The sequence below is a fragment of the Balaenoptera physalus genome (genome assembly GCF_965194825.1).
Source record: "Balaenoptera physalus genome assembly, chromosome: 2".
Classification (NCBI taxonomy): Eukaryota; Metazoa; Chordata; class Mammalia; order Artiodactyla; family Balaenopteridae; genus Balaenoptera; species Balaenoptera physalus.
Window position 1 is genome coordinate 71,680,870 of NC_138883.1, and position 18,620 is coordinate 71,699,489.

Genomic DNA, 18,620 nt, shown 5'->3' on the forward strand with positions numbered 1-18,620 from the left:
TACTACTAGATATATGCCCAAAAGAACTGAAAAAGAGGGACCTAAGCAGATACTTGTACACTAATGTTCATTGCAGCATTATTCACAACAGCCAAAAGGTAAAAACAAGTGTCCATAAATAGATAAATGGATAAACAAAATGTTTTATATATACTCAGTGGAAAATTATTCAGCCACAGAAAGGAATGAAGTTCTGGTATATGCTTCAACATGAATGGATAAAATATTATGCTAAATGAAATAAGTCAGATACAAAAGAACAAATATTGTATGATTCCCCTTATAGGAAATATCTAGAATAGGCAAATTCATAGAAACAGAAAGTTTAGAGGTTACTAGGGGATATAGGGAAGACATGGTGATTTGTTTCTTAAGGGTTACAGATTCTCTGTTTGGGGTGATAAAATAATTTTCCAAATAGATAGTGGTAATATTTGCACAATCTTGTGAATATATTTAATGCCACTAAATTGTGTGATTAAAAATGGTTTAAATGGCAAATTTTGTTATGTATAATTTACAATTTAAAAATATTTTGTCATTTTATATTAATTCAGTGTATATAAAACTGCCACAATTAATACATTTTAAATATCTTTAATGTAATAATTTTAAAAATAAAGGATTTCATATACTCTTGAAATTTTTATCATTTTCCCAAACTTTACAAATTTACCTTCCCATATTCCTTCTCCCAGCAACTTAATGGGTCACAAATCTTCATGCTTCCTCTATGTTCATTTGATATGGTGCATATGATCAACTGTATAACAATTGTTATCATTCTTTGACTTGAATAATTCACTCTCAAACTCTATGCAAATGTGGGCTTTGCTTTCATATTGGATTTGCTAATGCATTAATCTCTATGGCTCTGAAGGTAATAACTTATGTCATATGGTAGGAGTGGGGCTATCACCAGAGATGCTCATCTTCTTCTTGTCAGCTTATAGCAGCAGCACTCTTCAGATCTGGTTACTATGCTGCATGTCCAGTGGTATGTTTTGCTCCTGACTTTTGAATGACTTTGATTAGCTCTGCATGCCACTACTGGTCACACTTTGAGTTTCTGAGCTTGATTTGATATCACATGTTTGTTGCAAGCTGTGTCCCCAGCTTCCAAGCGTGGTTCACAAAATTCTGCAAGTGAATTCCTACTAGTCTGTAAGGAATAGCTAGAAAAATTCCAAGCGCCATTTTTCTTATAGCAGAAATTTAAGAGTACAAATTAGTGTCAAAAATGTTGACACTGATTGGGAGTGGAGGCAAAGTCAGGAAGTCTATTTTATATATACTCATAAAAATGTGATTACATTTTAAATAAAATTTAGTCATGGCAGTTTTTATATTCCTAAAATCCATAATGGAAGTCAAAAGGTAATAATGTCAACCAAACTAGGATTGCTATAATTCTGTTCCTTCGTCTGGAACATACTCTTTTTCTGTCTCATTTTGTCTAAATTTCTATTTGTATTTTTATGTATGTGGAAGGTTAGTTATGTTTCTCAACCTTAGAGAAGTGGCCCTCTGTAAAGGATGTCCTATGTGTCCCAGCAGTACACTCCCCTCTTGTCACCCAAGGGCCAGGGACCAGCTGGTCCCAGGATAGGTTCTGATCTGTGTTTGCGGACTTAGTTCCACAGGCTGCTGGGTTATAGTTTTCTTGCCTCTGGTGTCTGTGCCATGGTGGGTGAGGCTGGTCTAGAGGCTTGTGCAGGCTTCCTGGTGGGAGGAGCCAGTGCCTGCCCACTGGTGAGTGAAGCTGGGTCTTGACCCTCTGGTGGTCAGGGCGATGTCAAGGGGTGTGTCTAGAGGTGACTGGGTTCAGGAAGTCTTTAGACAGCCTGTCTGCTGCTGGGTGGGGCTGTGTTTCCTCCCTGCTGGTTGTTTGGCCTGAGGCATCCCAGCACTGGAGCCTACAGGCTGTTGGGTGGGGCCAGGTCTTAGTGCCAAAATGGTGGCTTCCAGGAGAGCTCATGCTGATGAATATTCCCCAGTACCTCCACCACCAGTGTCATTGTCCCCACAGTGAGCCACAGCCACTCCCCCCACCTCCTTAAGAGACCCTTCAAGACCAGCAGGTAGGTCTGGTCCAGGATCCTATGAAATCACTGCTTTTGCCCTGTGTCCCAGTGTGCACAAGACCTTGTGTATGCCCTCCAAGAGTGGAGTCTCTGTTTCCCCGGTCCTGTGGAGCCCCTGCACTCAAGCCCCGCTGGCCTTTAAAGCCAAATGCTCTGGGGACTTCTCCTCCTGATGCCAGACCCCCAGGCTCAGGAGCCTGACATGGGGCTCAGAACTCTCGCTCATGTGGGAGAACTTCTGCGATATAATTGTTCTCCAGTTTGTGGGTTGCCCACCCAGGGGGGTATTGGATTTAATTATATCATGAGTGCACTCCTCCTACCATCTTGTTGGGTTTCTTCTTATGTCTTTGGATGTAGAATATCGTTTTTAGTAGGTTCCAGTCTTTTTTGTCAATGGTTGTTCAGCAGTTAGTTGTGATTTTGGTGTGCTCGTGAGAGGAGGTGAGCTCAAGGTCCTTCTACTCTGCCATCTTGTCCTCCATCCCAGGATTACTATAATTCTGGACGTAGCATAAACCTGTGCTAAAGATGAATGAACAACTAGTCATCATCATAACTATTAGTAGGATCTTTTGCGTGACCTCAGAAGTTAACTGGAAATGAATTACAATTATTATTTAGAATTTTCAGATATGTCTGCTTTCAAACCTCACAGTTCTTTAGAACTTAGAGTCTCCTAAACTCCTGATGTTACTTTGTGGGAATTGCTATTTAAAAGTAAATGAGTATGCCATTTGCATGCATAGGACAGAGACTGAGTGAGTGAGAAGCTGGACATCTACTCTGTCATTCATTCTTTCATCTTAACTTCTTTGAAAAACATGAGTACTTTTAGAGTTTTCTGAAAAGTATACTTTCATCCTTTGGCTTAATTGAGTATATTTTAATGTTAAAGCATGTTCTATAAACAGATACTCAAGCTTCACTATATTGATTTGGGACTAAGACATGTTATGATGGCCCCCTACAGATTTTTACAGTTTAGAAGTAGAGACATGATTGTGTAGAGAGTTAATCACCAGAAGAAGAAAAGCAATTATTACTTTGTATTATGAGATGTCAATTCCTATGATTTCCTTTTCTAAAAAACCCTCTTCTTGAAATAGTATACTTTTCCCCTAATAATTGTAGGGTAGGGGGAAACTTTATCAAATGTGCAAAACTGTACAATGTTATGAAAGCTGCAATTACAAATTGAACTTACTTTTTATGGCAGTTTTTCTAAGTGCTTTTGTTGATCTGAAAATTTGTTCTAAAAACTTTGCTAATAGCCCACACAATTATTAACCACCTCCTATGGTGGTCTGTTCTCTGTAAGAAGGGTCAGTCTTTCTTTCATTTTATGCCCGATTTGAAATAAATCTGTGAAGTGATATTAATAGTATGACTCAATGCATTAAAAAAAATTATCAAGCTTGGGTGAAAATTATTTTTCCATCATCAGGCTGAAATATATGTGACTTTCTTAAAAGGATGTAATTTGGTAGCTGGCCTAATATTATATTTTCAGAAGGTATGTGTTGTAATGGAAAAAATATGGTATTGGACAAAATCTTCTCTCTGAATTTGTTAGTTATGTTTCCTTGGCCCAGCTGCTTTCACTTCTTTACCTGTAAGTTGAAAAAAATATTATCTGCCTTGGTAATTGTGAGCATTAAATGAGATACCATATAATACATTGTATAATACATAATTATATTAATAAAATATTAAATATATGTATTATAAATTATATTATATGTATACTTTTATTCTCTTTTTAAATAATTTACATTTTGTTCTAACCTGAAATTTATGATAAATATTATTACTACTGATTGATACTGTATACTTTACTCTTAATAGTTAAACTAAAGGAAAGTTAATGAGCTAATGTTTTTGCTTTTCTTAAACCACAAAGACATTCACATAATTAGATTACCATGATTATAGATCGAGAATAAAGAATTACTGTAAATCACTTTATTCATTAAAAAATTATACTCTTTATTTTAGTTTTAAAAATAAAGCCTACGTGCACTTTTAAACCTTAAGAAAGCATTAAAGGAACATTTTGCCTGTTGATTCTGGCCTCAGATTCAGAAATAAAGGGGAAAAAAGCCAGAATAGATTTCACAGAGGTCAACCATCCCCTATGGTTGTCACTAGGAATCTGTCCATTGCTAGTTTATATGGTTGCAACAACCTTGCTTAGCTGGTTATCCAGCCATTGAGGAGTAGAAGCAGCAAAGTAGAAGTAAAGAGAGGAGCCTGCTAGAATCAGGTGTACCAACAAACAGCAGGGGTAAGTGGCAGGAAGGAAAAGAATATGAAAACTAAAAGAACAAATACCAATCACAGAGCACCATTTCTATAAGGATAAATAGACATACATAGCCAAAGAAAGCTTGAGTTTGCCACTTTATTACTGTTCGGAACTATATAGCTTTTTCCAAGTATTATGGAAATGTTAAATATATTTGAAAATATGTAGCAAACTGGGAGATATTTCTTAAACATGGTAGAAGCTAAATGTTATGTTGAAAAAAATAAACCCTATCCATTCAGAATATTAGCTATCCAGATCTAGTAATTTCTCGGTGCTGTAAGTAGCTGCCATCTTACTCAAAAAAGTATATATCATGTTTTGTTTTAAACCTCAGTTTTTGCCTATTGCAGAGTTAATTGGCATTTCCATTTTCTTAGTTCTTTTTGAGGCCAACAACATTGTCTATAGGTTGTCATAGAATTATTAATATTCGACTAGATTTTTGGTATTTTTCATTTTCAATGTTTCACTGATATTCATTCAACCAGATTTCTTACTCTAGACTGACACTAATATTTCCTAAAGAAATATCTTATCATAAGATACTGAGTTATATTCTCAATAGGAGTATAAACTGATGCATTTTCTTACATCCAAACAAAATGTTTGCTAATTTTCATTATAGTTGACCATTGGAAATAAGTGGATCAGATTGTTAGTATATACCCATTATTCTAAACCAGACTCATTCTGGTTGAAATCGGTCTCAGGTATCTAAAAAGTTTTAGACTGTATTTTATACAGCAAAAAGCATTCCTTTTTTTCGCCCTAATTTTATTCTTTTAGGTAGATTACATTTTTAGAGTTTACTTTTCTATTCTGGGAAGAAAAAAACTACTGAGCTATTCATTATTTTTCCTATTACCTTTCTCAAAGCTTTTTTAAAATCAAGTATTCTTTTTTTTTTTTTTTTTTATATCATTTCCTTTTTTTTTTTTTTTTCACACACACACACACTGTATTTTATTTTTACAAGAGATAAATAGACTGACACCAAGCATTGTACATGGATGACCACAACAAAAGCAACAATGATTGCCATTACCAAACATGAAACACACTCATACTATGTCATAATATTGACATTCAGTCCAGTAATAAAATCAAGTATTCTTTTTATTGACATTATAATTTATAACTTATTATAGTTTTTTAAATCATTTCCCAAAATATATCTCATTTGTACATACATTGACTCATCTTGTAAACCCAAAGAGGCTTACTGGTTTTATAGACATTTTATAGGTAAAAAGGTCTTAAAGTCAATCATATGTTTTCGATTCACAGGTAAGAAAATTAGACTCAGGGAGTTATGCATTATTCAAAGAATACTTCTTGAGTGTATACAGTGTGCCAGGCACTATTCCAGACACTGAGAATACAGTAGTGAACATGACAGACAAGGTCTCTTTTATACTTTATTTTTGTCTTTCCTTATCCTGGTATTGTCCTCAAATTTTTTCTGTAGTACTAATTTCATTTCATATCCTCTCTCTATATTTTTTATTTGTTTTATGTATAGTATCTGTCTGCATGAACTAGAGTAGGAACGCCATGAAAGCAGGTTTGTCTGTTTGGTCATTGCTGTATCTAGTGTAATACTTAACATTTAGTGGGGAATCAATAGATTTTTGTCAAATGAATGAATGAATTGAATTAAATGAGGGCCATATGGTATCCTGAAAGCCCAATGAAGTGTTTTTAGAACAGACTGGTCAACTCTGTCAAATGCTGCTGATGGGTCAGACAATGTAAAGACACGAAGATTGGATTTACCAAGGTATGGCTGTGGTAAGTGGTTTTAGTTGAGTAGTGGGACAAAAGCCATCTTGGAGTAGAGTCAAGAAAAACAGGAATGGGTGGTGAAGAAGTAGAAAGAGGAGATATATCTCTATGAATTGTTCAAGGAATTTTGAGGGATAAGGAAATTGAGCTGTAACCAGAAGAGGGGTATGCGGTCAGGGAGCGCTTTAAAATATTTTTCTTTTTTTTTTTTTTTTTATAGCAAGTTCTTTTTATTTTTATTTTATTTTATTTTTTTAAAATTTATTTATTTATTTTTGGCTGTGTTGGGTCTTCGCTTCCGTGCGAGGGCCTCCTCCAGTTGCGGCAAGCGGGGGCCACTCTTCATCGTGGTGCGCGGGCCCCCCACCGCCGCGGCCCCTCCCGTTGCGTAGCACAGGCTCCAGACGCGCAGGCTCAGTAGTTGTGGCTCACTGGCCCAGTCGCTCCGCGGCATGTGGGATCCTCCCAGACCAGGGCCCGAACTCGTGCCCCCTGCACTAGCAGGCAGACTCCCAACCACTGTGCCACCAGGGAAGCCCTGTTTTTCTTTTATTATAAAAATTTCAAACATACAAAGAAGAAAGAACCTCTTTCATGTTTGTTAATAATATCAAGATTTTGGCATACGTATTTCATTTACTCATTTTTGTTGTTGCAAAAATATTTTGAAGCAAATCCCAGTCATTTTAGCTGTATATACTTCAATATGCATCTAAGAAAAGAGAGGGAAAAGGCACTTTCTTACACAACCTGATGCCATAGTCACACCTATTAAAATTAACAGTAATCCTTTGATACTATTTAATCCCCAGTTTTTATGAGATTGCCACAATTATGTTTAAAATAAAAGTTGTTTGAATTTAGATCCAGTCAAATTCTGATTCACCTTTGATCATTGTATCTTTTAAGACTCAAGTCTAGAGAACAGTCTTTCCTATTTTGACGAAACTAGATTAATTATCCTGTAGCCTGTCTTACATTCTTGATTTGTATCTTTTCTTCTTCCTGGGTCATCTAATTTATTTCTCCGTTTTCAATATTATTTGTAAACTGTTACCTAGTGCTAAAGTTTGATTAGATTTAGGTTCAGCTATTTTGGGATACATACTTTATAGTTGGTGGCCTCTGCTTCATATTACATCACGGCAAGAGGCGTATGTTTGATTTTCACACTCTTAGTTATGCTAATGTTGATCAGTGAAGTCAGCTGGTGACTGCCAGATGATTCCGTTGAAATTTGCCCATTAACCTTTCATCTTATGATTTTATGACCTTTGCCTAAATCAGTTATTTCATTTGCTTTACCGAAGGATAATTTTCTATTTCTGTCATAAAGGAGGGATCTTTAAAAATTGAAGAAATTATAACATGTTTTTCTGCTGATAGGCATGATCTACTAGAAAAGGAAAAATTATGATACCTGGAGAAACACTGGGCTTGGTAGTTAAGAGGGGATGGGGTCTACTGCACAGGTGATAGAATGCCTTAGGTAGGAGCAGGAACAGTTTAAGTGACTTGTCCGAGGTTATAGTAGCACAGAGTGGATTTATTTTATTAAATGTATATCAGAATTTTGCTTTGGAATCTTATAATTGTACCTAATTTTAGAAACATGCATATTCAGTTGATGATATTGCATGTGAAGTAGAAACTTAAAGCTATTTTGAATTTCACTGCCTATATTTGACCCTACTTGTTAGGGTTTTCCTAATTTTTTCTAATTTCTCCCTTAAAATTAATGGTGTCTTATACACCTGTATCTTTACTTTATAAAAAATATAAGCATATACTTTTATGTAATTTTTCAGCTTTTGTTGCTAGTCTGTTGCAAAGAGAAGTAAATGCTGCTGTTAAACAAAATGATGAATAACTCGCAGTTCAGTTTAGACACTAATGGACCCTAAAAGCCTGTAAGATGACAAAAAACAGCAACTTTTATGATTTATAGGCTAATTTTTGTTACACAGTTTGGTCATATACCTGACAGTCTTCCCTCTTTGTGACTTTCTCCTAAAAATTATAGTTTTGTGTTACCTAAGTGAAAAGTCCTTTAGAGTTCAGTAGAAGAATATGACAGCATCTCTTCTGAGGATTGCAGCAGTTTCCATTGGTGGAATTACAATTTCCTTTTTTTTCCTTTTTTTTTTTGGTAGTAGTTCTAATGGTAGTGGTATAGTTTAATCTTGAAAGAATATTTATTGCAACTTTGGACCTATAAACTATCTCCAAATTGTCTCATACATGCTATGTGAAATTTAGTTTTAGACAATCATATTTCTTTATGGCTCAGTGATTTCCATTTACCACTTGTTAGTCATACAGTCTGAAGAGTATTGGGGTTATTGTGTTGTCTGACACAGTATGTATTCTGTTAAATTTGAATTTTAAACGCAACATGGATTATATAGTCCCTTTAGTTACTTAGTACCATGTTTTATTTTTTAAAAATCTCTGTTGAGGTTTGACTGACTTCCTTTTCTGTCTTGGCGTCCCCAAAGGAGCCCTCCGTAGTTGTCTCCAAAAGCAGGAATGTAATCTGATCTGTGTTTTGTATTGTCTGCTGACTTAGATGAGAACACTTTGCATGAGCTACATTGATCAGTTCTCATCCTTTCTAGTCAGTTATTGGACAATTAATACAACCTTGTAAAGACTCCCTAGCGTATCCCTAATAAACTAGATCGTTTTACCCAGGAATAGATACAGAGATACATCAAGATATTCAAGGATGAGAAAAGCTGATTAGGAGAAACAGGAAATATTAAGCCTTCACACTCACGGTATGTTTTTCAGATTGTCTCCATCCTTACAATTGAAAGGTATTGCTCTCTATTGAAATATTTTGTACAAATTAGGAAATGGTAGCTTTTCATAAATTTACATCTTCATTATTTAAAACAGGAAAGTTTAATTTAGGTGGAGTCATATAATATTATTCATATAATATTATTTTATTTCTGCTCCTAATTCTTGTGATCTAATTTTCTAAAGGTAAGAGTGATAATCTTTTACTATTCTTTTAAAAATTTAAAACTGCTAGGAAAATGGTTTATGTGGCAATTAATCCTTAAAGCAGTGTAAACTCCATGCAGTTTTTTTCATGTGTGTAGTTTCACACTTTTGTCCTTCAAAATGTACTTTAAAAATATTTTATAGAGTGGCTTAGAATTTTGAAATTGTGGTATGAAGAGGATACATGCTAAGTACTTGAAAGTTTTCATATTCAAAAACAAATATTTTATAAATTTTAAAATACCATTCTTTTGACTTTCTGATAACTGTTTAGTAAAGGAATAGTTACGTCTGAGAAGTAAGTTTATGTGCTTGTTGTGTTGGGCTGCTCAGCAGAATATTACAGTTTAGTATCAGGATGCCCCAGGGAGGCTCAAAATAGTCTGAAAAGCTAATCATTTGTTTTTATTGCCTTCAGGTATAACTGTAAAGTATGAAATGGGTTAAAGGACCTGCATATTAGACCCAACCAATTTCATTTTAGTCTTGTCTCACATCATGTGTCTACATTTTATTCACCAGATATGAAGCAAATAATATTAATAGTATCTTTATCAATTATTCATCAATTTCAAATTAAAAATAGTTTAACATGTTTTTAATTATGATATTATATCTTTTTAAAATTACATAATCAGTAAAAGCAGGGTTGATTCATTTTCCAATAAATATTTGTCATGGACCTGTCATGTGCCAGGGACTGCTCTAGGCTTTGGGGGGAGACTATAGCACAAAACAAAACAGACTAATTAACTGTCCTCCTAGAGCTTGCATTCTAGTAGAAAAGTAAAAAAATAAACAAATACAAAATGTCAGATAGCATTGTTGCTGTGATTAAAAGAACAGGGTAAGTGAATAAAGGTTGGTAAAAATTCAGAAATTTACCTACTATGTAAACTTTCCAAGACTCCTTCTCCCCACTGATTTAAATGCTGTTTTTTCTGTAGACCAACCATATGTGCCGTCCATGTAGACACCTCCATTATTTTTCATATCATAGTATCTTATAATTCTCTGGCTTGATGTCTGTTTTTTGCCCGTAAGAGTATGTGCTTTGAAAGTTGGGTGCATAGATCTTCACATCTGTGTTACCAGTTTCTAACCCAAAGTTCTTTTATACGTGCTCAGTAAGTATTGGTTATATCAGTGAATGAATGATATACTCAGAACTTCTCAGGATTTCTGGCTCTGCTGGCCCTTTTTGGGATTTAGAGTTCTACATTTTACATTATTTTATTGGCATTAGTATATCATCTTTTTTTTTTAATTAGGTACACTTCTTTTTTTATATACATCTTTATTGGAGTATAATTGCTTCACAGTGTTGTGTTAGTTTCTGTTGTACAACAAAGTGAATCAACCATATACATACATATATCCCCATATCCCCTCCCTCTTAAGCCTCCCTCCCACCCTCCCTATCCCACCCAACTAGGTCTTCGCAAGCACCGAGCTGACCGCTCTATGCTATGCAGCTGCTTCCCACTAGCTATCTATTTTACATTTGGTAGTGTATATATGTCCATGCCACTCTCTCACTTCATCCCAGCTTCCCCTTCCCCCACCACCCGTGTCTTCAAGTCCATTCTCTATGTCTCCATCTTTAGTCCTGCCCTGCCATTAGGTTAATCAGTACCATTTTTTTAGATTCCGTATATATGCATTAGCATACGGTATTTGTTTTCCTCTTTCAGACTTACTTCACTCTGTATGGCAGACTCTAGGTCCATCCACCTCACTACAAATAACTCAATTTTGTTTCTTTTTATGGCCGAGTAATATTCCATTGTGTATATATGTGCCACATCTTCTTTATCCATTCATCTGTTGATGGACATTTAGGTTGTTTCCATGTCCTGGCTATTGTAAATAGTGCTGCACTGAATATTGTGGTACATGACTCTTTTTGAATTATGGTTTTCTCAGGGTATATGCCCAGTAGTGGGGTTGCTGGGTCATATGGTAATTCTATTTTTAGTTTTTTAAGGAACCTCCATACAGCATTTTTGAAGAACATACAAAGTAAGAAGGGAAGTTTTCTGAAAATTAATCTTTTATCCACAGGTACTACTGAACGAGTGTGCTTGATCCAGGGAACAGTTGAAGCACTGAATGCAGTTCATGGATTCATTGCAGAAAAAATTCGAGAAATGCCCCAAAATGTGGCCAAGACAGAACCAGTCAGCATTCTACAACCCCAGACCACCGTTAACCCAGATCGCATCAAACAAGTGAGTGTTTAGTTGGGAAATCAAAGACTAACATCCACAGTGTAGTATGAATTCCTTATAAAAGAAGCCTTAAAGTTTTAGCATATAAAGTTTTTTTCTAAGTAATACTTAAAACATAACAGAGTTGTCTTTTATTTATTTAAAGACTGTCAGAGTCTCTTCTTTAGATTAATCAGGTAATTGAATTACTCATTTATTAGTGTTACACTGAGGAGCAATTATGTGACTCATTTCTTTTATGGTGCCCTTTAAAAAATTATAGACACAAATTTGATTAGCTTATAGAAATTTAATCTATTTAAAATAATATCACTTTTTAAATAAAGTATAAACATTGAAACTATATTCTCAAAATTCCTAATACCATATTCTTAAAATATTTTTAGCCTTTAGTGTAGTTATTATGCATATAAACTCCTGTTTTGTTAATTTAATTGTCATGTTCAACATTTTTTATCAACAAATATGTATAAGTAAACTTTTGTACCTAGCAAACAGTTCTTTGTTACAAATCAGCTATTATGTTCTGTATAACTTGTGTAGTATTCATATATATGTCATAAAGGGCCAATGTTTATTTTTAATGTGTGGGATTTTCTGTAACAAAAATTTTACTTGATAAAAGACAATGTGAGTTCTTAAGATTGAATAATGGCTGACATGATGTAGGAAAAAAATGACATTCTTTAATGTTAAATAAGGTGAATTTTTCCCCTCAACCTCTTTTAAATCCTCAAAATTATTTGATACTTTATGTTTATAATGATTGTTTCTGCATTTGCCCTTTTATAATTAGCTGCTTAATTTGTGATCATATTGATAGACTGTGCCTTCAAAACAAATGTATTATTCATTAGTTCACAGAATATTTATGTTCATTGTAATAAATTTGAAATGTAGCTCAAAATCTTATTAATTTCATGTTTCTGAATTGAAAAAACTATTTTATACTAAGCAGTGTTATGAATCTATTATAATTTTACCAATATATTGATAAATATAAGGCTGTCTAATTAAATACAAACATAGAAATTAATAATTAGGTAATATATTTTCAAATTATGGGCCAAGACTCAATTTTCTTTTAATTACCATTTTAAAAAGTCCTTCCATGTTTAAATCATGAGTAGGTAGTTGTTATTCCATATAAAGTCGTTCATTTTATACTCTTTGTCAGTGTCAAAATAGTTTAATTTGTAACCCTTTATAACTTTTCAAGGAAGTATCTTTTAGTTTATACATGGCAGAATGTAAATATTTTAAACTTCTAAACATCAGTAGATATTTTTATTCTTCACAGCCATTTATAATTTTGAAATGTTTATTTTGTCTGTGCTAGGTGAATACAAAGGATAATTTAAAAACTGATGCCTTGAAAGTGGTACCATGATTTTATCCAAATTCTAAAAGTATGAGTTTAAAGACCTCTAGGTTAAAATCACCTGGGTCTAAGAATTTACAGAATTGGCACTAAAGTGTAGGGTCTATTGATTTTCTGCTTTAATCCAGCCTATTACTTCTCCCCTTTATTTTGTAATTTCTGTAAGTTCAAACATTTAGGGAAGGCAGTGATATCTTGATTTTTTTAAAAAAGTAAAACATAAAATATACTTTGAGTACTATATCACTGGCAGTATATTCAGGACAATGATATGAATGAATTTTTATTATTTTTATAATACTAAATAGCTAGTACCATCAAATAATAGTCTATGAGTCATTGTTGAAACTTTAATTTTCTTTATGGCAATATGAGATTTATAGGTTGTCGTATATCCAGTGTCAGTAAAGATTTATGAAAGCCAGAATTTTAAAATTTTGGGTTCATTTCTATTTTTATTTGCCTTGTTCAGATAATATTATTTAAATTCAAGATAAGTGGTAAAAAATAATGGTGATTGATTTACTTTTGTGTATTTGCATTCATTTGTAAGCTTTGTAGACATTCATGGCATTGAAATTATTATTGATTATTTAATATTTTCATGTAATCAATAATGTGAAATAGAGTATCATTTTAAAAGATTTATTAAAAAGTATACTACATCTAGTAGGGTAATATATTTAATACTTAAACAGTTTCTTATAAATGTAAAATTTGAAAAATTTACTCGAAAAATCTGAAAGAGAGATTGATCATACTGTAGATCAACAGAGTTATTTATATTCTAAATTTCGGATTCTCTAACTTTCTAGGTATCCTGTTTTACAATGTAATACTTTTTGTTGGATCATTGTCTAAATAGTAAGTGAAGTATATAAATTTAAATTACCATGCTTTTATTTCTGAAGAAATTATGCTGGTAATCCAGTATAAAATAATTATTTCTAAAATAAATTATTTTACACTAGAATAGATAAAAACATATTTCATATAATGTTTATATATTTTTTTATATTTTAGTACATAGAATAATAATAAGATTTCTTTTAAAATGGTAGTCTCTCCCTTAACTAATGACATAACATTTACATTCCCTTTGGACTTCAATTCTGAAGTTAATTTTTAAAATAACTTATTTAAAATATTTTTAAAATATTTCTTGTAGTTAAGATTGTGCAAAGAATAAAATTCGAGTTTTAAAAATTGCTGGAGCTGGAAAATGTAATTTCTGCATAGAAATGAATTAATGTTGGATCTGAAATTATATTTTCTTAATTTTTGTTACATATCTATTGTTTTTTATGGTTGATAATTTAAGATTTTGCTTACTACAAAAAGTATAATTAATATGTAAATTGGACTTAAAATAGGAAGTCAGAGTTACTTCTAAACGAATAAAACTTGCTTTAAAAGTTAGAATTTTACACCATATATTATTATGACTTTTATAAAATATTATTTTCTGAATTATGTGATCTAGATACAGTTGGTTTCTGAATAAATTACATGAACCAGAATATTCTCCCCAAATGAAACCTTATTGACTTAATGAAATCTCAACCAAATATGTTCTTAGGAAAGTAGTACATACTGGTCTCACAAGTCTTTCATATGGAAGCATGATGATATCTAGCATGACAGCCTTACATCCAATTTAGATATTAGATGTGAACTATTCACTTCTTTATTCTCAAATGTGTTTTTTTGTTTGTTTTATTTAAATCAAATATATATTTGCTAATAGAGAGGGACTCCAATATTTTATATATTTAAAATGATAATAATAATAATATTTATTGAATAATCAAAGTATGTAGCCTCTGTTCTATAGCCTTAATATCAGAAGATTATCATGAGGTACATAACACCATTGTGCTCATTTCACAAGTCAGTATACTAAGAAACAGATATGCAGCAAGAGCCAGTAAGCCAAAATTAAACATATTAATTGCAACATAGAACATTATATTTCTTATTTTCAGGAAATGAAAATAGCAGAGACCTTCAGTGATCTTCAAATAATTTAGACTTTGTTTGCCTAGAAGCTCTGAACTCATTCCTGGGGCACATCTTAGCCCAGATTTTTTGGTGTACATATTTTCATTTCCACCTTTTATGTTTTGAATTTTGTACTTCTTACTTTTTATTTTCCTCACGGGATTATTGAAACATTTCCTGTTGCTGTAAGTCCCTCAAATCCCCCTCTAAGTATGGTTGTTTATACCTAATGAGTCAATATAATGAACCCCAAAACATGGTAGAAATGACAAATCAGTAAGATAGTTGGCATTTGTTAACTTCCTTTGTCTATTACAGTTTTTCAGCATTTTTTTCTCTTTGGCTCAAATGCATTTTTAAGAAAATCTACATTAAGAAAGAAGTGGTTATAGGCATTTAAATAATTATTTTTTATGTAAAAATTAAATTAAGATACCAAAAATCTCACTTAGCTCAAAGAATTCTACTTTCATCATGAAAAATTGGCAAAATTAGCAAATAATTTGTTCATTATTCATTCATTCAATCATAAATTTATTAAATGCCTTCTTAGTGAATTGTAAAATATATTAAAATGTAGCCCTTGCTCTGTCAAGCTAGTTTATGAGAGATCCTAAATACTTAAAATAACTAATAAAAATATAAAACTGTATTTATATACCAAAACTACAATATAAACAATGTAGTATAAAAGTTTGGAGGAGTGTGAAAGAAATGTAGGCTAGAGTGGCATTTGGTCTTGTAAAATAGGTGAAGACTTGAACTGGACCTTGAAGATTGTACAGGAATTGCCTGATTAGAGGAGAAAAAAGAAAAAAGCTTATTTTAGGCAGATGAAGCAATATGGATTTGAGGAGAAATATATCATAATTGTTAAATAGTAAAGAGATTATCTTGACAGAAGTGGAATATCTGTGTTGTAGTTTAGAGGAAATTAATGTTAGGTAAATCATGTGGGACCAGATAATGGAGAGTCTTGGATGTCTGACCAAAGGGTATCCTGTAGATTACAGATTCTTCCTAATATTTTCCAAAAGAGCCCTTTTAATTTCTCTGGAAGGTTATGGAAAAAAAAAAAAAAGAGGCACCTCTACCCTTTGTTCTCTTCTGTGCTAATACTCCACACAGATTCTTAGAGTGCTTGTAGGAACACCTATTGGTAGGAGAGGAAGAGAATTACTGAGTAATCTACTATGCAGATCTTTAGATTTGAAGGTTTATAAAATAATATTTTTTGAAACTTCTTTTATGTAATACTCGCAAATCCAGGGGATGTTCATCTTTGCCAGGAAAAACATTTTTATGGTCAAGAATGAAGGATCAGTAATACTGGTAACAGTGATGTATATGGTGCTTATTCTGTTTCGGTGCTAGCCATTGTGCTATGCTCTTTACATTTATTATCACCTTTCATTCATCCTCCCAAAATTCTTCTGAGGCAGGTATAGAGTCCATGTTATACTTATAGAAACTGATGCTTAGAGGAATTTGAGTAACTTACCCAAGGAAATGTAACTGGTAGTTGATCTTAACACTGAGCTGTATGGCCTCTAAGTTTGAGTAATGCTGATAAAACAAAATCCAATAGATTTCTCTCTTCTGGAATTTTTCAGTCTTGAATAAGCATCGCCAAGAAGAGGACCCCATTTGAAATAGAAAGTCTTGTATCAGGGTGAAGTTAGGAGACCAGGCAATATTTTAAGAATAAGATGATGAACACAGTCTCCTCTGGTGGTGAAAGTTGAGACAAAGCCTGAAGTTAAAAGATATTTCAAAGTGAAATCTGTGAGGCTTTGAGACTGGTTTGATTCCAGTTCTAAAATGATGAGGAAAATTTAAAAATGACTATATGTGGTTTTGAGCCTAGCAAAATGTTGAATTCTAGGAAGCAACTAGTGAATTTTAGTCAGGCATCTATGTGAGGTAATATTTTTGTATGTTTGTTTCAGGCAAGTTGAATAAGTTGTACATAGTATGTTTTTTCCTTGAAGTAGTCTTTGATAGAAGCATAGGTGAGAATTTAAAACTGAAAATATAGATCCTTAATTGCAGTATAGGTGATAATTTCACTTACACTAGGAGAGAAAAAAAGAGATAAAGAAGCAGTTACTTTTTTTTTTTTGTTAAAGTAAGTCAGAAGCATTATAGTATAGTGATTAGGTATAGGATCTAGAATAGGATTGCCAGGGTTCAAATCCTGCCTCTTTAATTTACCAGTTGTGTACATTTGGACAAGCTGTTTTACTTCTGTATACCTCAACTTCTTTACCTATAACATGGGAAAAGTAATAGCAATCTGTTCTGTAATGATATTGTGAGTATTAACTGAGTGGATCTATACCTGGTTCCTAGTAAGTGCTCCTTATTAACCATAAAGATAAAAGGGAGAAATGAGGAAAGTACAGTATAAGGAAAGATGCTAAAAAGGATCAAATACCCAAAGAAAAATTTGAGAATAACTATTTTTTTTAATAGGAAATCATTGGAGATTCTAAAAGTTAGTTTCAAGTCTATGTTGAGAGAAAAGTTGTTATTTGTTAATAATATTTCCTAAAGGTAAAGAGGCTGGTTAGGTAAAAAAGAAAGAAAAAAAGGTGTGAAGTGTGGGAACTGCTGACTTGAAATTGTGGATATAAAAGGAGAAAAATACAAGTTAGAGAGACTCACATAACCCCTGCTACTAAAGAGCGAATGGCTAATGTTAAAGAATAAAAAGGAGCTTGAAAAGGTAGAGAAATTGGAGATGCCAAATACAGATGAGATCATTAAGGGAACAAAGTGACTCAGGAGTGGTGGAAAGATAATAGTTTAGGGTGTTAAGGTCCTAGCCCCTGAAGAGTAGGAAGTTTGAGCAGGAGACCACAATTTTGTCTACATTGAAAAGAATGATAAGATAGGGAAAAAAGTGGTTTGGAAAACTGAACAGGTTGAAATGAGGCCAATTGTAGTAGATAAGGAAGCTCATTCTGGAATATCATGATTTCTTTCAAGTAATAAAAACTATCAATTGAAAGGAAGATAAAATACATGGGATTGAATGGTTGAAGAGAAGGATAAAGGTGTAGAATAGTAATTAGGAGGAATATAAGCTATGGAATAGGAATCAATTGTAAAAGACCTTTTGAAATTAGACAACATGAGTTTATATTAGGGCTAAGTGGTTCCAGATAGTTCAGACATTGGGAGAATGCTGGATACTTGTCAGGATGAAAAACCACAGATAACAATTACATATTTAAATAGCTGATCTATTATTTTTTATAGATTAGTATGCAGATTTATTTAACAGAACTGAAAACAAAGGATTGGGAAGATGATTGCTCAAGTAATGTTACTCAGTTAGCTAGTAGTACCTTCCATATTAAAACTGAAGTTTGCTGTTCGTTGCTGTTTTCACTATACATATAATAGACCTTGACAGTCTATTATTGTAGATTTGCTTGAGGTAAGCTTATTTATTATGGAGTTTATTTATAGTAATATTCTCTGGTCCAGTAAAACTGTCACTTGTTAACAAGAATGCATTTCATAATTTATAATCACTTTTTAGTTCTTATTCCCAAGAGCCTAGTGAAATCTACATTTAATTAAATGACTATTATTAAATCTTGAATTTTAAAAAACTGTTTTATAGTCCAAAGGATCCACTATTTTAAAATTATAAACTACTTCAAATTTTTCTGCAATAAGTAATTCAGCCTTCAGCGTTTAAAGCAGAATTCTTAAATAGACATTTGTGTCCTATAAATAAAAATATTATACTTTTCCATTTGAAAGATAAAATTGTGCTAAAAAATGCCTGTGCCCTTCATAAT

The 18,620-nt window shown here is 32.8% G+C and overlaps 1 protein-coding gene across 6 annotated transcripts in view; it reads left to right on the forward strand.

The window, feature by feature from the left end:
- NOVA1 (NOVA alternative splicing regulator 1) overlaps positions 1–18,620 on the forward strand; it is a 141,218-nt gene that overhangs the window by 94,542 nt on the left and 28,056 nt on the right. For all 6 annotated transcript variants that reach the window (XM_082449919.1, XM_082449918.1, XM_082449923.1 and 3 more), the window contains one exon: positions 11,257–11,423. In XM_082449919.1, coding sequence (XP_082306045.1) covers positions 11,257–11,423 — 167 coding nt within the window. The remainder of the gene's footprint in view (positions 1–11,256; positions 11,424–18,620) is intronic.